Source organism: Pelobates fuscus, chromosome 3, assembly GCF_036172605.1.
Source record: "Pelobates fuscus isolate aPelFus1 chromosome 3, aPelFus1.pri, whole genome shotgun sequence".
NCBI classification, from domain to species: domain Eukaryota; kingdom Metazoa; phylum Chordata; class Amphibia; order Anura; family Pelobatidae; genus Pelobates; species Pelobates fuscus.
In genome coordinates, this window is record NC_086319.1 from 255,177,827 (window position 1) to 255,196,167 (window position 18,341).

An 18,341-nucleotide genomic window follows, 5' to 3' on the forward strand; every position below is an offset into this window, starting at 1 on the left:
CTGAGGAAACTCTGTTGCTGATGGCAGCAGATTAGAAAAAGAAAGGGAAAATGTTGGAAGAGTTTTCAGTCTACAAAATTAGCTCGTGACTAATTAGCTTCTGCCTGAAACAGAGATTCTATAGATCAGCTCCTCTCGCAACACCTCAGAACCTTGAAAGATCTGTCAGAATAGGGACATCTGTACAGGCTGAGTGTGTAACTACACAGAGGAGGGAGAGGCAGAAAGACAGAGCTTTGCAAAGGAAGAGTAAGTAGGCGGCTAAAGATTTGCAGCATAAAAAAGGCAGACGGCACGGAAGTACAAGGGTGGGGGGCTCTGATGCTCACATTTTATGAACAGACCGGTTTTTAAGGGTATATTGTTTTGAAAACAGGTTATTATTCACTGTACAGCATTGCAGACTATGTTGGTGCTCTGTATAAGGCAAGGAAATCTGTATCCTCCAAACGTATTTAGTACTTTATATAGAGCATCCTGCATGTTTAAAAAACATTTAAAGCACCGAGTAATAAATATGGCCCTTAGAAATTGAAAAACTGCCAAATAAAACAAAACATGAAACTAAATTAAGCAACGAAAAGGAGTCAAAAAAAAAAATGAATATGGAGGGAACGTGTGTAAAACCACACTTTAAAATGGAATCAAGTCAGATTTTTAAATTCCATGCTACAAAAACATTTCAGCATATTGGCAAATTTGAAAGGGACACATTCCACTGCCCCTCAAAAAATAATGTATTATTTTTTTTCATTGCTTACAGAAAGTTTCAGATCTCGTCTGCTGCCTTTACAACATCTCCCCTTCTTCACTAGCCCAGACTTTCTATGGCTGTCCAATCACAGACTTTCCCTTGCAGAACAATGAGAAGTCTTTGCAAGACAGGCGGCTGTTGTCTGCTCCAAAGTCTGGGGGTGTAACAAGGCCAATTTATAAAAGTACCTATTTCCATTTAAACATGCACTTTTTGTAAAATGACAGGAGTGTCGGGAATTTACTCGTTACCTCGCCACTTATATAAACAGTGATGGTCTTTTGTTATTTCGCTAAATCTTGTAAATAGAAATATTTAGGCAAATTGATAGGTAAGCCAAATGCACAAAAAAGAACATTAAAATCAGGACTGGATGGAGACTGATGGAATTTGAATCTCAGCAAGTAGACTGCAACAGGGTGGTTATACCTGACAAAATCTGCCAAAACACAGCCAAAAGATACACACGAGAAGCAATATTGTGTATCTTTTTTTTTTTCATTCTTTATTTAGACTTGAGCAGTGGATAGTGCATTACATGACGACAGTGGATAGATTACATGAACATAAACATAAACATTAAGTAGCATCAGTGTTTTTTGTATATAATACAGTCCGTACGAACAACAAAAGGTAGTGACATTACAGTACAATCACATTTGACAGAAACAATAAGCGTAAGTGGAGGCATAGGATATGTTTGCACGCAGAACTTGTGATCTTTGCATTATGAAAACCTTCACACTTTTAGCTCTGAATTATCTTGGTCTAACAAGTTAACATTTGTTACTGGAGCACGTCTCTATACCCATTTGCTAGCTAATTGGTGGTTTTCGGGATCGTTTGGATAGTTGTCCACCATTTATCGTCCACTCTGTCATATCCAGAGTGTCTACCCCTCAAGTAGTTTTATTTTCCATTCTGGGGATATTCCCATCCGTAAAGAAAGAGAAGAAAAAGAAAGAATGGCAGGAGGAAGATAGAAAAGAAGAAAAGTTGGTTGGAGTGAGGAGACAAAAGAGAGGAGAAAGAATAGGTGGAGGGAAGAAAAAGGTTCGCCACTAAGAGGAGGTACGGGGAATATTGGGTGTCTCTTAAGTGACAAAATGCTTGACTGAATGCATGCAGCCCCTGATGATTCCATTTGTGTTTCTCTCTAATGAGATGGAAGAGGGTTATTGAAATAACCCAAGGCACAGCAGCCGTTTCCTAGTCACTCAATGTGGTATGCACTCAATCACCATGTAAGCCATTTGTAAAATTGGACTACAGTTTTATTGTAATGCTGAAAGCATACTTGGGACAGTGTTTGTTCTAACCTTCCACAGATCAATGTTATTGACTGGCACAAACATTAAGAAACATTGCAACCTCACAAACCGTACCAAAATACATAACTTAATAGTACTCAGATCTGAGCAAAAATACAAATGTCTGAAATGATCTAGTAATGTTCCACTTTATGTACACCAACCAAGAGGGACATTGAGGATTTTTCCAGAGAAAAACAAAAAAGAAACAGACCTATATCTATCAAGCGCTGATAGACTGGGAATACATTAAAGCTATACGTTATAGCTGTAACATTATCCATCCAATAACCAATTAGAACCCAATTTCAATAATGCAGATTCAATAGTTTAGCATTATGTACTGGCCCTGAACTTGAAGCAATTGTGGTATTACGGTGTATATTAAGAAGGAATGTAGTCGCTGACATGAATGTTAGTTAATTGATGAAAACAAAGATGCATGTAATGGAAAAAGGAGGAAACAACATTACTTAGAGTATTTAAAACTGGGACCGCTAAACCAATAGGTGATGTGTTCCAGTACAAAATAAATAAATAAAAAGAACCATAGAAAGGCTTTGTGCAATGCCAGTGTATCAAATGCTTCTGACCACTAATTCTTTAGAATGACCGTCATTTCCCTCAAGTGTACAGGGGTTGTTTCAGTTTTTTTTTCCCAGTGATGTATTTATTTAAAAGTTGGGAGGCATCAGACGTGAAACAGGCAGCTACTTTGGGAATTATAAGGAAAGTGTGTATGTCCAAGGGGCAGAGTCACCGTGGGCACACATAAATTGTTCCTTGTTGTATAAACTATATAAAACATATGAGATTAACTCCATTAATTGACTGGAAGGGAGACATAACATACAATTAAAACGAGCTATTTATTTATAGGGCTTTTTAATTTTATGTTATATGTCTCCCTTCCAGTCAATTACCGTAATAAAGTTTATCTCATATGTTTTATATAGTTTATACAACACGGAACCATTTGTGTGTGCCCACTGTGACTCTGTCCCTTGGACATACACTCTTTCTTTAGGATTAAAATTTAGGGTTACCCCCCCTGTTTAGGTTCGCTTATACACACACCACAGTCCTTGTGTGGGACACACTAGATTTTTTTAGTACCTTTGGAATTAGCCACCATATTAAAAATAAATCAAAACACTGGGATCCTGCTGCCCCCTGTCTCTTCTGCAACCCAAATACCAGACTGTTTACCTGGGAGCAACTATGTTACTAACAGTTCCCTAAGATTTTTAGTCTAGTATTATGCTCTCTGATGAAGTGCAGTGAAAATAAAGTGGATTTTATTTTTTAAAGCATTTTTTCTTGTGCCTCATCTAAAATGTAATGTGTGCTTCATACACTCTGATAAGTGGTGCCACCATTTTCAGTCAAACAATGCAATTTCTTTTTTTCTATTAAAGACTTGTGAAATGATTAACACAGTTTTGCAACGATTTCTACACTATTGAGGCTTGTGAAATGAGAATATAATTTTTCAAAGAAGATTAGCGTGACAAGTCTAGTTAAATCAAGCCTGTAGAAATCAAATAATGGGGCACATAGGCAGAACCTCATATATAGTAATGGAATATACTTTAAGTTTATTACTATACTGCAACTGACAATTTAGTTTTAGTTTTAAGTTAAAGGAACACTCCAAGCACTATACCATCTACAGTTTGGTGTAACGATTATGTTGCCAGGAGCCCCCTTCCTATCATAAGTAGTCAAACTATTTTAGAATAGACTGACTTCTTACCGTGGGTTCACTAGGTGCAGGTCTCAGTCTCCACAAGCTCCCGTAGATGTCCACTATGAGCAAAGCTAGCGGTGCAATTATTATACGTATTTAGCACACCAGCTGAGAGTGCTCAGGTGACGCTCTCAGCCAATGAGCTAGCTCTCCACCGTAGGTCCTAGAACAGGAGAGCTAACAAAAGTTCCTGCATATGAGCTTCCAGCTTTGAGTGGTGAACAGCGCTAGTGGACTACAGATAAGAAGTCTGTTTTTTCATTCTGAAACAGTCATATTGTTGGACAACTCTACAATGAGGTGACACAACCACACACCTGGCACTATATCAACTAAAGTGAGATGCGGTGGTTATGGTGCTTGGAGTTATCCTTTAGGTAGTATTTAAAAAAAATAAAAAAAATAAACATGACTCCCAGGATACCTGTAGATGCAGCAGTAGTTCATGGAGCACTACAGCTCAGGCTGAATGCAACAGAGGATCAGGATTGACAGAGATAACTTGTTTCCTGGTTTTAACAGACATCAATATAAAAAGAAGCAATGAATTTACTATAAAAAATGGATATAAATGAGAGATTATGAATGACTTCATAAACTCATTTTATGCATTTTCTTTATTTTCATTAAAAAGGGTAAGTAGAACTACCCTGGAATGACCTCCCATGAGAATATATGCATTAGAGAGGATGTTTGGAAACGGGCAGCTTCAGGGCTGGTTGCAAGCTGTGTCACACAATCATCTTCTGAGTAAAAGTAATACCCACTGCAGGCAACAAATATTTCCATTCAAAGCACAAAATGGTGGATTAACTGTGACATATTAGAAGGCTTGCAGAGACTAGAAATAGAATGACCCATCCAGTGATGGATTGACCATTAAAATCATAAGGCTACATTTATGGCCTTGCAGTATGGAAATCTATTAACGGTTCCAATAAACAATCACTTAACAGGGTGAAGAATCTCCTACCTCTCTTTGCAGTACAAGCTCCTTGGTGTACGACATTGCCTCGTCACTGAACGGCTCACCTTCCTGAACACCACTTGGCATATTTCTCGGTCCTCTAGGACATTCAATGCCTAAAGAATTAAACAAAAAACAAAATACAAACATCAGCACGGGAATGAGGGGGGGGGGGGGGGGGTGGAAGCAGAACAAAATCAACAACACAGAAATATTGACAGTATCAAAGTTACGACTCCACTTCTAGTCGCAGCACACCCCTTAGCTTACGTTTAGTCACGCCCAGAAACCGTCTTCCAAAATAAGTGACTGGAGATATATTAGAATAAAAAAAAAAAAAAAAGGTTAAATTGCACTGACCTGATAAGAGCGGTTGGAAAAACTAAAATTATCAAGTGAACAGGGATTTCCAGGAATTTCAAAATAGAACACAATTTAATAGGAATTATTTACAAAAGTGACACAATCCAAATCTAATTAAAAAAAATAAAAATAATAATAAATAAAGTGATAAATACAGTCCCCAGTTAATTAAATTAAGATACTACATTTAGATGGTGGTAATTATCTACTTATCAGTGAAATTTGCTCAGTGCTGCAATTAATGCGGAGACATCTGGCATGGTGCTGGGGCAGAGAAGGCTTCACTGATGCAGAACAAGAAACTGCTGCCCCGTGTAGGATGATAGTAATAGGTTACAAAATTAACTCCTTCATTAGCAATTACAAGCTTTGATGCCACTCATGGTGTAGTAAGAGGTCTAGGATGGAGGTATAGGGGCACGTGGGTGGTGTTTAGCCAATGGAATAGTAAGTATGGTAAAATGGGGCCTAGTTATGAAGTCAGAAGAAATGGCTGCATAATACTAGCTAGTTCCACATAGAGTTTAATAGTACACAGCATGGTGAACAGCTTACAATGAGCACATTTTGCATACATACAAGTTTGCCTGTTTGTTCCTTATACGTACTTCCTTGTGCCACAACCACTTTCCTTATACCCAGTGGTGTATCCTGGTTTTGTGCTGCCCTAGGCAGGACAAAACTCAGGCGCCCCCCCTCCCCCCGCGCCACCCCCACCCAACCTTTCCCCCCGCCCCGCATTCTAAATACACACACACACACACTAACAGACAAACACACTCACTCACTAGCAGACACAAACTAACATACACACACACTCACAGGCAAACACACACTAACAGACACACACACACACACACTAACAGACACACACACACACTAACAGACACACACACACACACACACACACACACACACACTAACAGACACAAACACTAACAGACACAGACACACACTAACAGACACAGACACACACTAACAGACACAGACACACACTAACAGACACAAACACTAACAGACACAAACACTAACAGACACAAACACTAACAGACACAAACACTAACAGACACAAACACTAACAGACACAAACACTAACAGACACAAACACTAACAGACACAGACACACACACTAACAGACACACACACTAACAGACACACACACTAACAGACACAGACACTAACAGACACAGACACTAACAGACACAGACACACACTCACCCACCCACATTAACCCTTTTTTAAATTTATTTTTAACACATTTTTCTTTTTTTTAACACATTTTTTTTAATTTTTTTTAACACGTTTTTTTAAAATTTATTTCTAACACTTTTTTTTTAAATTAATTTTTAACACATTTTTTTTTTTAATTTAACCACCCCCCCCGCCTCCTTACCTTTGGGAATGCTGGGGAGGGGGGTGTCTCTTCCTCCCTGGTGGTCCAGTGGCTGCTGGGCGATCGGGCGGCACTGCCTGGCGGGTGGCTGGCCGGCGAGGGAGCACTTCCCCTGAGCTGTCTGCTCAGCTCCCTCGCGCGCCTCAGAGTGAGGCTGGGAGCCAGAATATGACGTCATATTCCGGCTCCGCCTCCCAGCCTCACTCTGCGGCTGGCGAGGGAGCTGAGCAGACAGCTCAGGGGAAGTGCTCCCTCACCGCCCGACCGCCAGGCAGTGCCGCCCGATCGCCCAGCAGCCCGCCGGCATGTCTGCTAGCCGCGAGGCTAACAAGACATTTGCCTTGGGCATTTGGGGGCGGCTTTTTTTGCCGCCCCCTGGAAAATGCCGCCCAAGGCAAATGCCTTGTTTGCCTCGCGGCTAATACGCCCCTGCTTATACCCTATAACGTGTCACAAATTACACAGTGCTGTACAATAGATGGACTAACAAGCAATTGCAACAATGTTATTTGGACATATAGGAAGAGAAGGTGCTGTGGTTGCAGCTCAAAACAAATATTCTAAGTTCTAAGGGGGTCATATTAACAAAAAATGGTTAGCTTCATTTGTCAAATATTTTGTTGGAAACCAACACTGTGGGCATGATAGTCATTTAATTTATTATAATGCCTGAAGTCAGAATTATAGCAATTCGTTTGAGCAGAGTCCTATTATGCTCTGGTCCTGTGCGTCCAACTCATCTTGTTGCAAATACTTGTCTGTCAGTCCACCTATTGTACAGCACTGAAATTTGTAGCCACTTTATAAATAATAGTAACACAGTACAAGGAGTCCTGGACACTTTCGATTAGACCTCTAGTGGAGGTATGGCTAAGGCAGGGAATACCATCTTCCTTCTAACCATAACAATTCATAACAGCAACAGGTGCTTTAATAAGTGTCAGCTGAACGCTTGCAGCCTATCAAATCAAAAGCTGCTTATGCTAGTGCGTGATTCTTTAAAATACTCACAGAAGAATTTGAAACATTAAAAACTGTTAAACACTAAATGGAATGATGGTGCTTAGGGACCCAATAAGGTACATCAATAAGAAACATCAGTTACAATGCATGCAGTGTCTCTTTAACAAATCACAATTAAGATAAATCAGTGCTGCAACACAAAAGCTGGTAGTTTTACAAAAGTGCCAACACATTTTTTTTGTTTGTTTTTTAAACTCTCTTTAGGACAAATTTCATTCCTTACTGCCATCAAATTCCAGAGAACATTTGCCAGCATGAAAGGCTTTAACAGTAATTCTGGAAGATTTTGCAATTCTTAAAAATTTAAAGGAACACTGTAGGCATCCAGACCACTTCAGCTCAATGAAGTGGTCTGGGTGCCAGGTACCTCTAGTTTTAACCCTGCAGCTGTAAACATAGCAGTTTAAGAGAAACTGCTATGTTTACATTGCAGGGTTAATCCAGCCTCTACGGGCTATCTCCCTGACAGCCACTAGAGGCCGCTTCTGCAATCCTCAATGTGAAAATCGCACTTAGCATGCTGAACGTCCATAAGAAAGCATTGAGTAATGCTTTCCTATGGGCGGGTTTGCATGCGCGCATGCCTCTGGCCGCACATGTGCATTCAGCTCCACTCGGGAGCCGACGTCGGCGGGGGAGTAGAGGTCAACAGCACCAAGGGAGGCCGGCGCTGGATAAGTGGCTGAAGGGGGGTCCTGAGGGAGGGTGGACCTAATAACCATATAGTGCCAGGAAAACAAGTTGATGAATGGTTAAAAAAAAAAAAAAAAAAAGCTACTTTCTGAATATTTTGGTAGGCCTTTCAAAACTAGAAATCACTAGTTCAAGCAAGCAAGTCTGAGAGCACAGATCTTTCATTGTGAATCTGAAGGAATGCATGTTCACCAGATAGTCCATAAACTACTTTTGGGAAAAAAGCAAAAAAAAAAAACAAAAAAACTGTACAATTGTGACATAACTCCACGTGACCAAAAGCAAGGCTTAAAATGGCCAATTAACGGTATATTTGGGTTAAGAAAGCCCAGTAAGGACAGATTCACACAGAGTGATGACAAAAGACATCCCCTTAAACCCTGTCAAAATAAAAATACTACGTACAAGTAAAATTGCCCTGGCATAACAAATCATGTCCGGAAGTAAAATATTTGATCGGTGTGTGATCTGAAGAATGCAAAGATACACTGAGCTGTACAATCCTGAATGCCACTCAAGATGTAATGAAAATGGAAAGACACTATAATGAAGTCACTGACCTGTTTAAGAGCAAATGACCCGTATCTGGTCAAATTGCACATCACCAAGTTTTTATAGAATGAATTCCGTGCATAGAAAAAAAGCATCCGATTACACTGTATACACAGAGCACTCATATGGTTGTGTGAGGAAGAGAGACATTTCCTAAAATATTAAACTATTTCTATACGCAACAGTTGCAGTTCATTCAAGTCACAGTCAATATATAACTGCTAACCAAATAGAATAGTATCATTAAATACTGAACTTTGTATCTTATGCTGAAACCATCCACCTGAACAAGGCACAAATCTCAAGACAGAGCTATGCGAATTATTCTTCTACTTGCAAGAATGATGGTTTTGTGAAAGTATTTGCTCTAATGGAAACTAAATAAAAAGGTTGGTATTGGGATTGAAGAAAAAAAACACTAGAGGTAAAGCAAATATTGTACATCTAACGGACACCATAAAAATATATATATATTCCAAAAAGACAAAAGGGAGTGTATTTTGCAAGCTGGTTGATATTGGGTTTGAAGATACCAATAAAAAAAATAAAATAAATAAATCAAACATGAGTTGCACGGTGTTGGACGTATTATGAAGATGTTCCATTCTCCTTTTTTTTTTTTTTTTTTTTTAATCAAGTGCTTTAACTACTAAACACAACTTAATAAAAAACGCAACCATACTTTACTTAACCCCTTAAGGACACAGCTTCAGAAGCTTGTCTTACGCTTAATGACACAAGCAAATTTTTGCATTTTCTTGCTGTATGCGTTCAACTGCAATTTGCATCTCTCTCGTTTATTGCACCGACACATATTATATACTGTTTTTTAAAGGACATAAAGGGCTTTAATTTGATGTAATATATATATATATACTTATTTATTATTAAAAAAAATACAGAAAAATGCAAAAAAAAAAAAAAAAAGAGAAATTTGTTTTTTTGCAATAATAATGTGTGACTAATTAGTGCAGGTTAAATAAAGTAATTAAAAATAAATGTATTTAGTTGTCCTGATTTACAGAATATATAATGTGTCTGGGATTGTAAGTTTTTTTTGGTAGTTACAGGTCACAAAGCACAAGGAGTAAAATTAATGTGGAGCGATTTTAGAATTTTAGCGTGGGATCATTTTTCCGCTAGCTTGTACCAAGTGGTAATAAGCATTTTTTCTGCCTTTTTGACACACAAAGTGAGTTTGCGCAATATATTTTGCAAACCTTATGTGTACTACGACTGTATACTACTTTATATGTTGCTCAGCTTTGTTGGCTGAGTACAGCAATACCCCCGTATGTACCTTTGCCAGGTACATGTGGACATTGAAGGGGCACATTTGAGACACAGCCATTCCAGTTTTTTTCCAAACTTTGAATTTTTACGCTGTGTCCATGTCCCATTTTAGAGTATTTTACAAGGCTATATAATCCAATTACTCCATAAAGGCATACCACATACCATTTCTTAAAGAAGACATCCCAGGGTATTTCAAAAGGCATATTTTGAACCTTAGCGTGGGATCATTTTTCCGCTAGCTTGTACCAAGTGTAGTGGTAATGAGCATTTTTAAACGTATTTTTTTTACTTTGTAAAACCCGTTTTTAAACTTTTTTTTTGTACTTATTAAATGTTTTACACTATCTTAACTTTTTTGTACACTTATTTTTTAAACTTTTCTTTTACCGTAACCCCTAACTAGCAGTAAGCAGCACTAACCGTAAATTCCCCATTTTCCCATAACTCCCACCCACCACAGCTAGCAAAATATATAATTATAAAATATTTAAATTAATTAATTACCGTATTTATTGGCGTATAACACGCACTTTTTCACCCTGAAAATAGGGGGCAAATGATGTGTGCGTGTTATACACCGATATACATATTTTTTGCTCCATAAGACGCACTTTTTCCCTCCCTCAAAAGTGAGGGGAAATGTCTGTGCGTCTTATGGAGCGAATGTGAAGGTTTACTTACCTGTCTTGAAGCGTGGGCCGGTGTTCAGCGCGCACCGCGGTACTGGAACTTCAATTTCAGGTTCCGGTTTCCAGCGGGACTGAAAGGAAGTGCGCACTCAGTGTGCACACTTCCTTTCAGTCCCGCCGGAAACCGGAACCTGAAATTTAAGTTCCTGTACCGCGGTGCGCGCTGTGAAGCCGGCCCACGCTTCAAGACAGGTAAGTAATTTTGGGACAAGGGGAGGGAAAGTGCACTATGGGACAAGGGGAGGGGGGGGACACTATGGGAGGGGGGAGAACACCATGGGATGAGGGGGGGGAACACTATGGGGGGGGGGAGAATACTATGGAAAGGGGGGGGAACACTATGGGAATATTTTTCAGAAAAAAATATTTATTTAGCAATTTTGCATAAATAAATTCATGAAAGACAAAATAAAGTTACAAATAAATCTGCAGGCGTGCATCATAAAGGGAAGAGTGCATTGTAAATATACAGTTGATGAGAATCAATAAGATTTCACAGCTCAGAAAGGCATATCCCTGCACCTGCCCAATGAAGGGCACCCCTCTACCCCCAAAAACACAAAAAATATGCTTTAAAAAATAAATAAAAAGAAAGCAAAGCGAGAAACAGAAATAACAAAATGAGGTATGGGGTGATATATGGGTTGGAGTTCAGGGCACAGTGATCGGAGAAGGAATGGAGTCTAGAGGTAGTTTGTTAGAGATGTGTTGAATCCACGGAGACCAAATCTCCCCATACTTTCGCAAAGTCAAAGTAAGGTTTCTCTGCAGAACAACTACTGAATGTACACGTCTCTCAATGTCAGAATGTGTCCGCGTGTGCAACATGAATGCATACACGTGTGTGTTTACCTTTGTGTTAACAACATGCTATGTGTGTGCAATTCAGTATAGTTGTATGTAGATATCTTTTGCACCTTATTTATCTCTCTCCAACTAATTTTGTTGTTGCCTTGCAAACTTGTTAGCACTGTCTCCTAAACACCACTTCAGACAACATACACCCATCCGATGCGGCTCACAACAGTGTTGACAAAGGTGCGGACAGGGACATTGCAAAACTCCAATCTCTGCATTGCTAAGGTGCTGAAATCTCTATAGGATGTATGTGTTGAGGATGAAAAACAGCAGATAACAGCAGAGTCAATGCTACAAAGATTCATAGCAGGCAGCCAGAGCTTAACAGGATGAGGAGAATAGTCTTAAAGGGACACTATAGTCACAAGAGCAACTACAGCTTATTGAATTTGTTCTGGTTAGTAGAATCATTACCTTCAGGCGTTTTGCTGTAAACACTATTTTCAGAGAAAATGCAGTGTTTACATTACAGCCCAGTGATAACTTCACTGGCCACTCCTCAGATGGCTGTTAGAGATCCTTCCTGGGTCATGGCTGCCTAAAATGCATCCAAACATTCAGTATCTCCTCCCTCTGCATGCAGACACTGAACTTTCCTCATAGAGATTCACTGATTCAGTTCATCTCTATGAGGAGATGCTGATTGGCCAGGGCTGTGTTTGAATTGTGCTGGCTCTGCCCCTGATCTGCCTCCTTGTCAGTCTCAGCCACTCCTATGGGGAAGCATTGTGATTGCATCAGGCCACCACTTCTGATGTCAGCAGACTGCTTGCTTTTTTTTTTTAGGCAAACAGCATGCAGATCTACAGCTTATGGCTTGAATACAGTAAGATTTTGCTATATTTCTGGAGGCATGAGGGGCCAGATGGTGGTTTAAACACAATAGGGTCAGAAATACATGTTTGTGTTCCTTTAATGCTGGTAGACCAGTTGTGGAACTGGACTCTAGCCTATTGATGGCAGTATGTTGTGCCACAAAAATCAACTCTCCAGTTGTGAAACCAACTCTTTACTCACATGAAAGTTATCAAAGCACCATGAGAGGTCCAGTCTTTCAACATTTGGAAAGCTGCCTGTTGCTTAAGTTTGCGCTAAATCTTCACACATCAATGAACAGATTGCCTAGGGGAAATGGTCTCCGGTTTTGCTGTGGAGTGTGAATATATCACACTTTGCCCAATGTAGAATTTCTTTTTGCAAATTAAGCAAAACAATGTCAACTTTACAGTACTGCAGAGAGTGGGGGAGCTAAGCACCATTAGACTTTGAATGTGTCTTTTCCACTTGACTGGCTGACAATTGAACAAGCCCGATATGACCGCATTAGCTTATGTGCACTTCATTTCTTCAGGGTTTCCTACTGTACACAAAGAGTTAATACTGAAACATGGGCTTTAGTGAAAGCATCCTGATTTCAGTTCTGCTTGTTTGCTGTTGCAATGGACAAGTCCCAGAGGACCTTAAATCTCACATAAAATGATTGCTTGTTTCAGTGAACCTAAAGAGCTGGAATATATAATTAATGAATTACAGTTAATCTTTTCAGGTCCTGGCTGTTTTTACACAGCCCTAAATGTATTCAGTAATGCACATCACTGGAACCCATTATAGCTTGAACGGGAGTGTAGGGGCTCTTCATTAACACCAGCAGACACACTGGCAGTGCAGGAGTTAATGAAGCAGGGCTAAGAATTTAACACCTACACAGTGGCATGCTGTTCTGCCAAGTCTTTCTGACTTGAATGAGGATTATTCCCCTGGTAGTGGAAGGGGAGTGCATGGAGGGCATTATTGGGTAAAAAAAAACAAAAAACAACATTATCTGTTTGCTATTGCAGTTAAACCAATAAGGGGTAAGGAGGCGACCCACCGGGCCACATGTAAAAGGCAAACCAACGTTGTGTGTCACTGGACACATGGCCTTTCAACTAAACACTGAATTTTCTTTATTATTAAATACAATTGTATGTATGCCAACTGGGTTTCAGTTCAGCTGGTAACATTTCTCTTAAGTTTATCCTATTCACTATAAACCAATCTGAAATCGCATAAAGTGGAATTGTCCTTGCCATTTTCAAAAGGACCAACTGGCTGCAGTGACATTTGTTTGAACATAGTGTCAGCCAAATTACAACCTAACTTAAAGGACCACTATAGGCACCCAGACCACTTCAGCTCAATGTCTGGGTGCCAGATCCCTCTAGTTTTAACCCTGCAGCTTTCAGAGAAACTGCTATGTTTACACTGAGGGTTAATCCAGCCTCTAGTGGCTGTCTCACTGACAGCCACTAGAGGCCGCTACCATGATTCTCACTGTGAAAATCACAGGGTAATGCTTTCCTATGGGCGGTTTGAATGCGCGCGCGGCTCTTGCCGTGCATGTGCATTCGGCACTGACGTTGGCAGAAGGAGGAGAGTTCCCCAGCGCAGAGGGAGCATGGAGCTGGAGAAAGGTAGGTGGCTGAAGGGGTTTTAACCCCTTCCGCCCAGCGTGAGGGGGGCCATGAGGGTGGGGGGACCTAAGGACTACATAGTGCCAGGAAAACAAGTTTGTTTTCCTGGCACTATAGTGGTCCTTTAAGAGGGAGGAACCACAAGGTTGACTTAAGGAGGCTTGGAATTGCAGGTGCATATTCACTGATTTGTGCAAACAGGTAGCACTCGAAGAGTTATAGAGCCACACTTCCCATGATGATTTGAAAATCTAAATCTATCAAAGTGCTCATTTACCCACAATTATTTAGTAAGGTCTTATTTGTTTTGCCTGTTGCTTCTTTTACATCCTTTCTATTAGTTTGAATGTGTGCAATGCAAATAATTAAGCTTACCTTCACCTAGAAAAGTATTTCACTTGTCTTTTATCAGTCACTCTAAATGTGGCTGTCTTTTGTGACAGACAAAACATCTTTGAGACCATTTATAGAACAATTTAATAAATATGAACAGAGTAGAATGAAGGACACATTTTTAGAACACTGATAAAACTCCCACTATGTTTAATTGTAAGCAAAGTAAACCTAAAGGACCACTATAGGCACTCAGACCACTTCAGCTCAGTGAAGTGGTCTGGGTGCCAGGTCCATCTAGTGTTAACCCTGCAGCTGTAAACATAGCAGTTTCAGAGAAACTCTAGTGGCTGTCTCAATGAAAATCACAGTGAGAAGACGCCAACGTCCGTAGGAAAGCATTGAGAAATGCTTTCCTATGGACTCTCATAATGTGTGCACGTGGCTCTTGCCACACATGCGCATTCAGTGCTGACGTCAGAAGAGGGAGGAGATTTCCCCAGCACCGAGGGAACCCAGCGGAAGTGGGACCTAAAGACCCTATAGTGCCAGGAAAACAAGTTTGTTTTTCTGGCACTATAGCACACACCATACAATACCACTGTCTAACTAAAGCGTTTAAGAAAATGTGATGTTTACTGTATATAATGTATTCAACACATGATTACCTACACCATTATCAATTAGTGTGTGTGTATATATATATTACACCTTTAAAAGAAAACATGTGTGTTTTCTTCAGGGTATATGAAATTGTGGCTTGCAATAGCTCCTGTAAACTCTCCCATTCTTCCAATAAAGACAGGTTTCTTGGAAGGTTTCTATGGCATGATATCTGTGCCAGCCTTTGAGTTTAGTTCTACAGAGCTAAACTATCAGGACGAAAAGCTGGGTTTATTTAAAAATGTGTTCATTTCTATTGAAAGCTGCACTTTTCAAAAAAGAAACAAAGATGACACTGCTCACAAAGCACTTTAGCAAGCGGATATTAAGAAAACAACAAGAAGTATGCAAATTATGGAAATTGCCTCAAGTTCCACTATAAAGCTTTCCTATAGCATCCCTTTTCTTGAAATACTTCATGCTGCAATTTAAGGGAATTAAGATTTCCAAAATTCAAACAATGCAAACAGCATTACTGGTTTTGACTATGAAACACACACAGACTGTACAATTCGCCCAGCTGAAACAAAGTTTTGAATTTAAAAAAGGTATTAAAAGGCTGTTATTGTAGATGTCCAGGGCAACTCTAGATATCCTAGCCATTATAGAACCTTATACACACAGTGCAGGTCAGGAAGGAGGTTAGTAGTACAATTTACAGACCCTCTGCACACTGCATATGGACTTACACTCCAAACAGAGCTGAGAATTTCTCAGCTGAGGATCTGCTGGAGAGAAGGTAAACTCCACCAGTTTAAATTTGTTATATTTTGTATTGAGAGTGAAAGAAATAATACACTGTATACACACACAAATTAAAATATTAGTATAGATTTTCATTTGCTACAGAGAAAAATTGGTTAATGCTGCCAGTGCCACCGGTAAAATTGGATTTAAATTGACATGTCCAACATATGACTGGAGATATTAATTTGGAGAAAATCCATCCTTGTGTTAAGATTTTTTTCCCATTAAATCATACTTTTAAAATAGTGCCACACAAAAAAATCTCTTTGCAAAGATACCAAGCTTCAGTTATTGACCGAGGCTCATTAGTTCCATTGTCAGCACTACTGATTTCTAGCTTCTCCACCATCACCAATGTCTTATGGAGAAGACAAATGTCAGGATTTTTCTATTACAATAACAGTTTGGTTCAGAAATCTCAATTCCCCCTGGTGTTAAATAATTAATCAAGCAGGATTCCATATAAGACAATCAGCATTCCTTTAACCTGCAGTAACCTGCTCCCAGATGAACTTAGAGGGCACACAGTCATGTCTGCATCATTCAACAAACAAACTATTGCGATGGCATGATTTTACTACTGAGCACTATGGACCTTCCTCTTTCCATCCTTTATTTAAAGGACTGTCAAACCTGATTGGATAGTGCACAAAAAAAAAAAAAAAAAAAAATGCAAAAGGATGGCATTTTCTGAAAAAATAAGAAAATACAGTCATGTAAGGAGAGACATCACACAGAATAATGCATTAAACTCTTTATGCGGAAACATGGGTAAAGTGATCTGTAAAAAATAAAATATATATATTAAAAGGTCAAAAAAATGTTTACACAAACTTAAAGAACATATGTTGATATACTGAAATCCCTATGTGGTTTCGTAGGATCCAAAAGTTCAAGTAACAAAAGTACCACTTCGTATCACAAGGCAGATTTTTAAGACCAATTTGAAGACTCAAAGTTCTTTGGGGCTCTTCTGTCAAGTCAATACTTGCATTCATGAAACAAACTAGCACTTTACAACAAGCATACAAAACCCACAATCTGTCACTGGCCAAAGGACTCCTATTTTGTTAAAAAAAAATTCTTGAAAGAAATTTTCTTTTCCAGCTTGTGTAATTTGTTACATGCAATATGCCTCACAGATATCTGTCTGATTATCTTGGACACATTCCTGTGTGTGTGTTTTCCTTAATACTCAGGTTCATCTCTCCTTCCGGCCTGATCTCTATCTATTGGAAATGAATTCCATTATTCTTCTACAGTCTTTTTTTTGCAGGCAGTGAGTAGGAGATATAAAGGGGAGGAGGTAGTGGTGGTGGTGGCGGCAGGGGTCTGAGAGGGGGAAGGATGGTAGTCAAGAACCAGATACAATTGCTGACACTGTGTAGAGTCATTTTTATTTATTTAAGGCTAGCAGGGCTTTAACTATTCAACGTCTTGATACTGGAACATAATAAGGGGATATAAACACAGTAATGTCCACCTAAAAAAAACAAGAGATTGGTGCAACAGTTAAAGACCAAGTGTAACTGCCCCAACCCGCCTCCCCTTCATTTCATAAAATAAAATACATGACAATTACATTAAACAAGAAGTGTTCACAAACTCATGTGCTTATTTTTTGTTGTTTTATTTATTCCCTTGAAAAACCACTGCAAGGCATTTAGATAAAAGCTAGTGGAATTAATTTAACATGAAACGTGCTATGTATTTGTACAAAGCAGTTTACCTTTGCCATACCTCTTGGTATTCGAAACCCTTTTAAAGCGGCACTGTCATGTTAAACTTACCTTTCTTTAATTGATTCCTCTTCTCTCCCCCTCTCAGGATCTGTTCATTTCTTCCTGTTTGCTCTAGTTCTCTTTAAAACATAAGACAAAGTAGAGACTATTTGTCTTATGGAGGTTTACTACGACCTGGTCATCTCTGACCAGCGGAGGAGCAAAGTGTGCTTCATTGCCGGTGGTCAGAGCAATTTTCCCCACTATTCTCTACTTTCCTCCGTGTTCCCACGAAGCCTCCTTTCACATTTCCTGAACGTCCTGTCATTTAGACAGAACGCCGGCAAAACTAACAAATTGTGTCCTAACAGAATGAGAACAGTTTCTCCATTCAGGTTAGGACGCAATTTGTGACTTTGTTCAGATCGGAATTTCATTAGAGCGGCAGGTGGTGGTCCTAAATAACAATGGGGGGCATGGTCTCCCTGAGCGCCGGGTGGGGGGACAACCTATTGGCGTGCTTGAAATCCAACCAGAGTGCTCAGTCATTTTACACAGCGTGGGGAAGTATTTTTGGAATCAGAGTGCTGTGAAAGGTAAATGAGACTTACCTGTCAGTCCAGAGCCTAATTGCAGGGCGAGGGAAGGCTTTATAAGCCTTCCCTCGCCCTGCTAGTGTTAGTCTGCGTCGTGCCCTCCAAGGGTGAAAATTGATAATCTTTGTGTGTCAGGTTTTTTTCTTTTTCGTCTGATTTTTTTTGCGCTCGGGGTTATTT

General features: G+C 39.6%; 1 protein-coding gene across 1 annotated transcript in view; it reads right to left on the minus strand.

Moving 5' to 3' along the window:
- SND1 (staphylococcal nuclease and tudor domain containing 1) overlaps positions 1 to 18,341 on the minus strand; it is a 594,953-nt gene that overhangs the window by 221,464 nt on the left and 355,148 nt on the right. Inside the window, exon 16 of the mRNA XM_063448347.1 lies at positions 4,788 to 4,897. Coding sequence (XP_063304417.1) covers positions 4,788 to 4,897 — 110 coding nt within the window. The remainder of the gene's footprint in view (positions 1 to 4,787; positions 4,898 to 18,341) is intronic.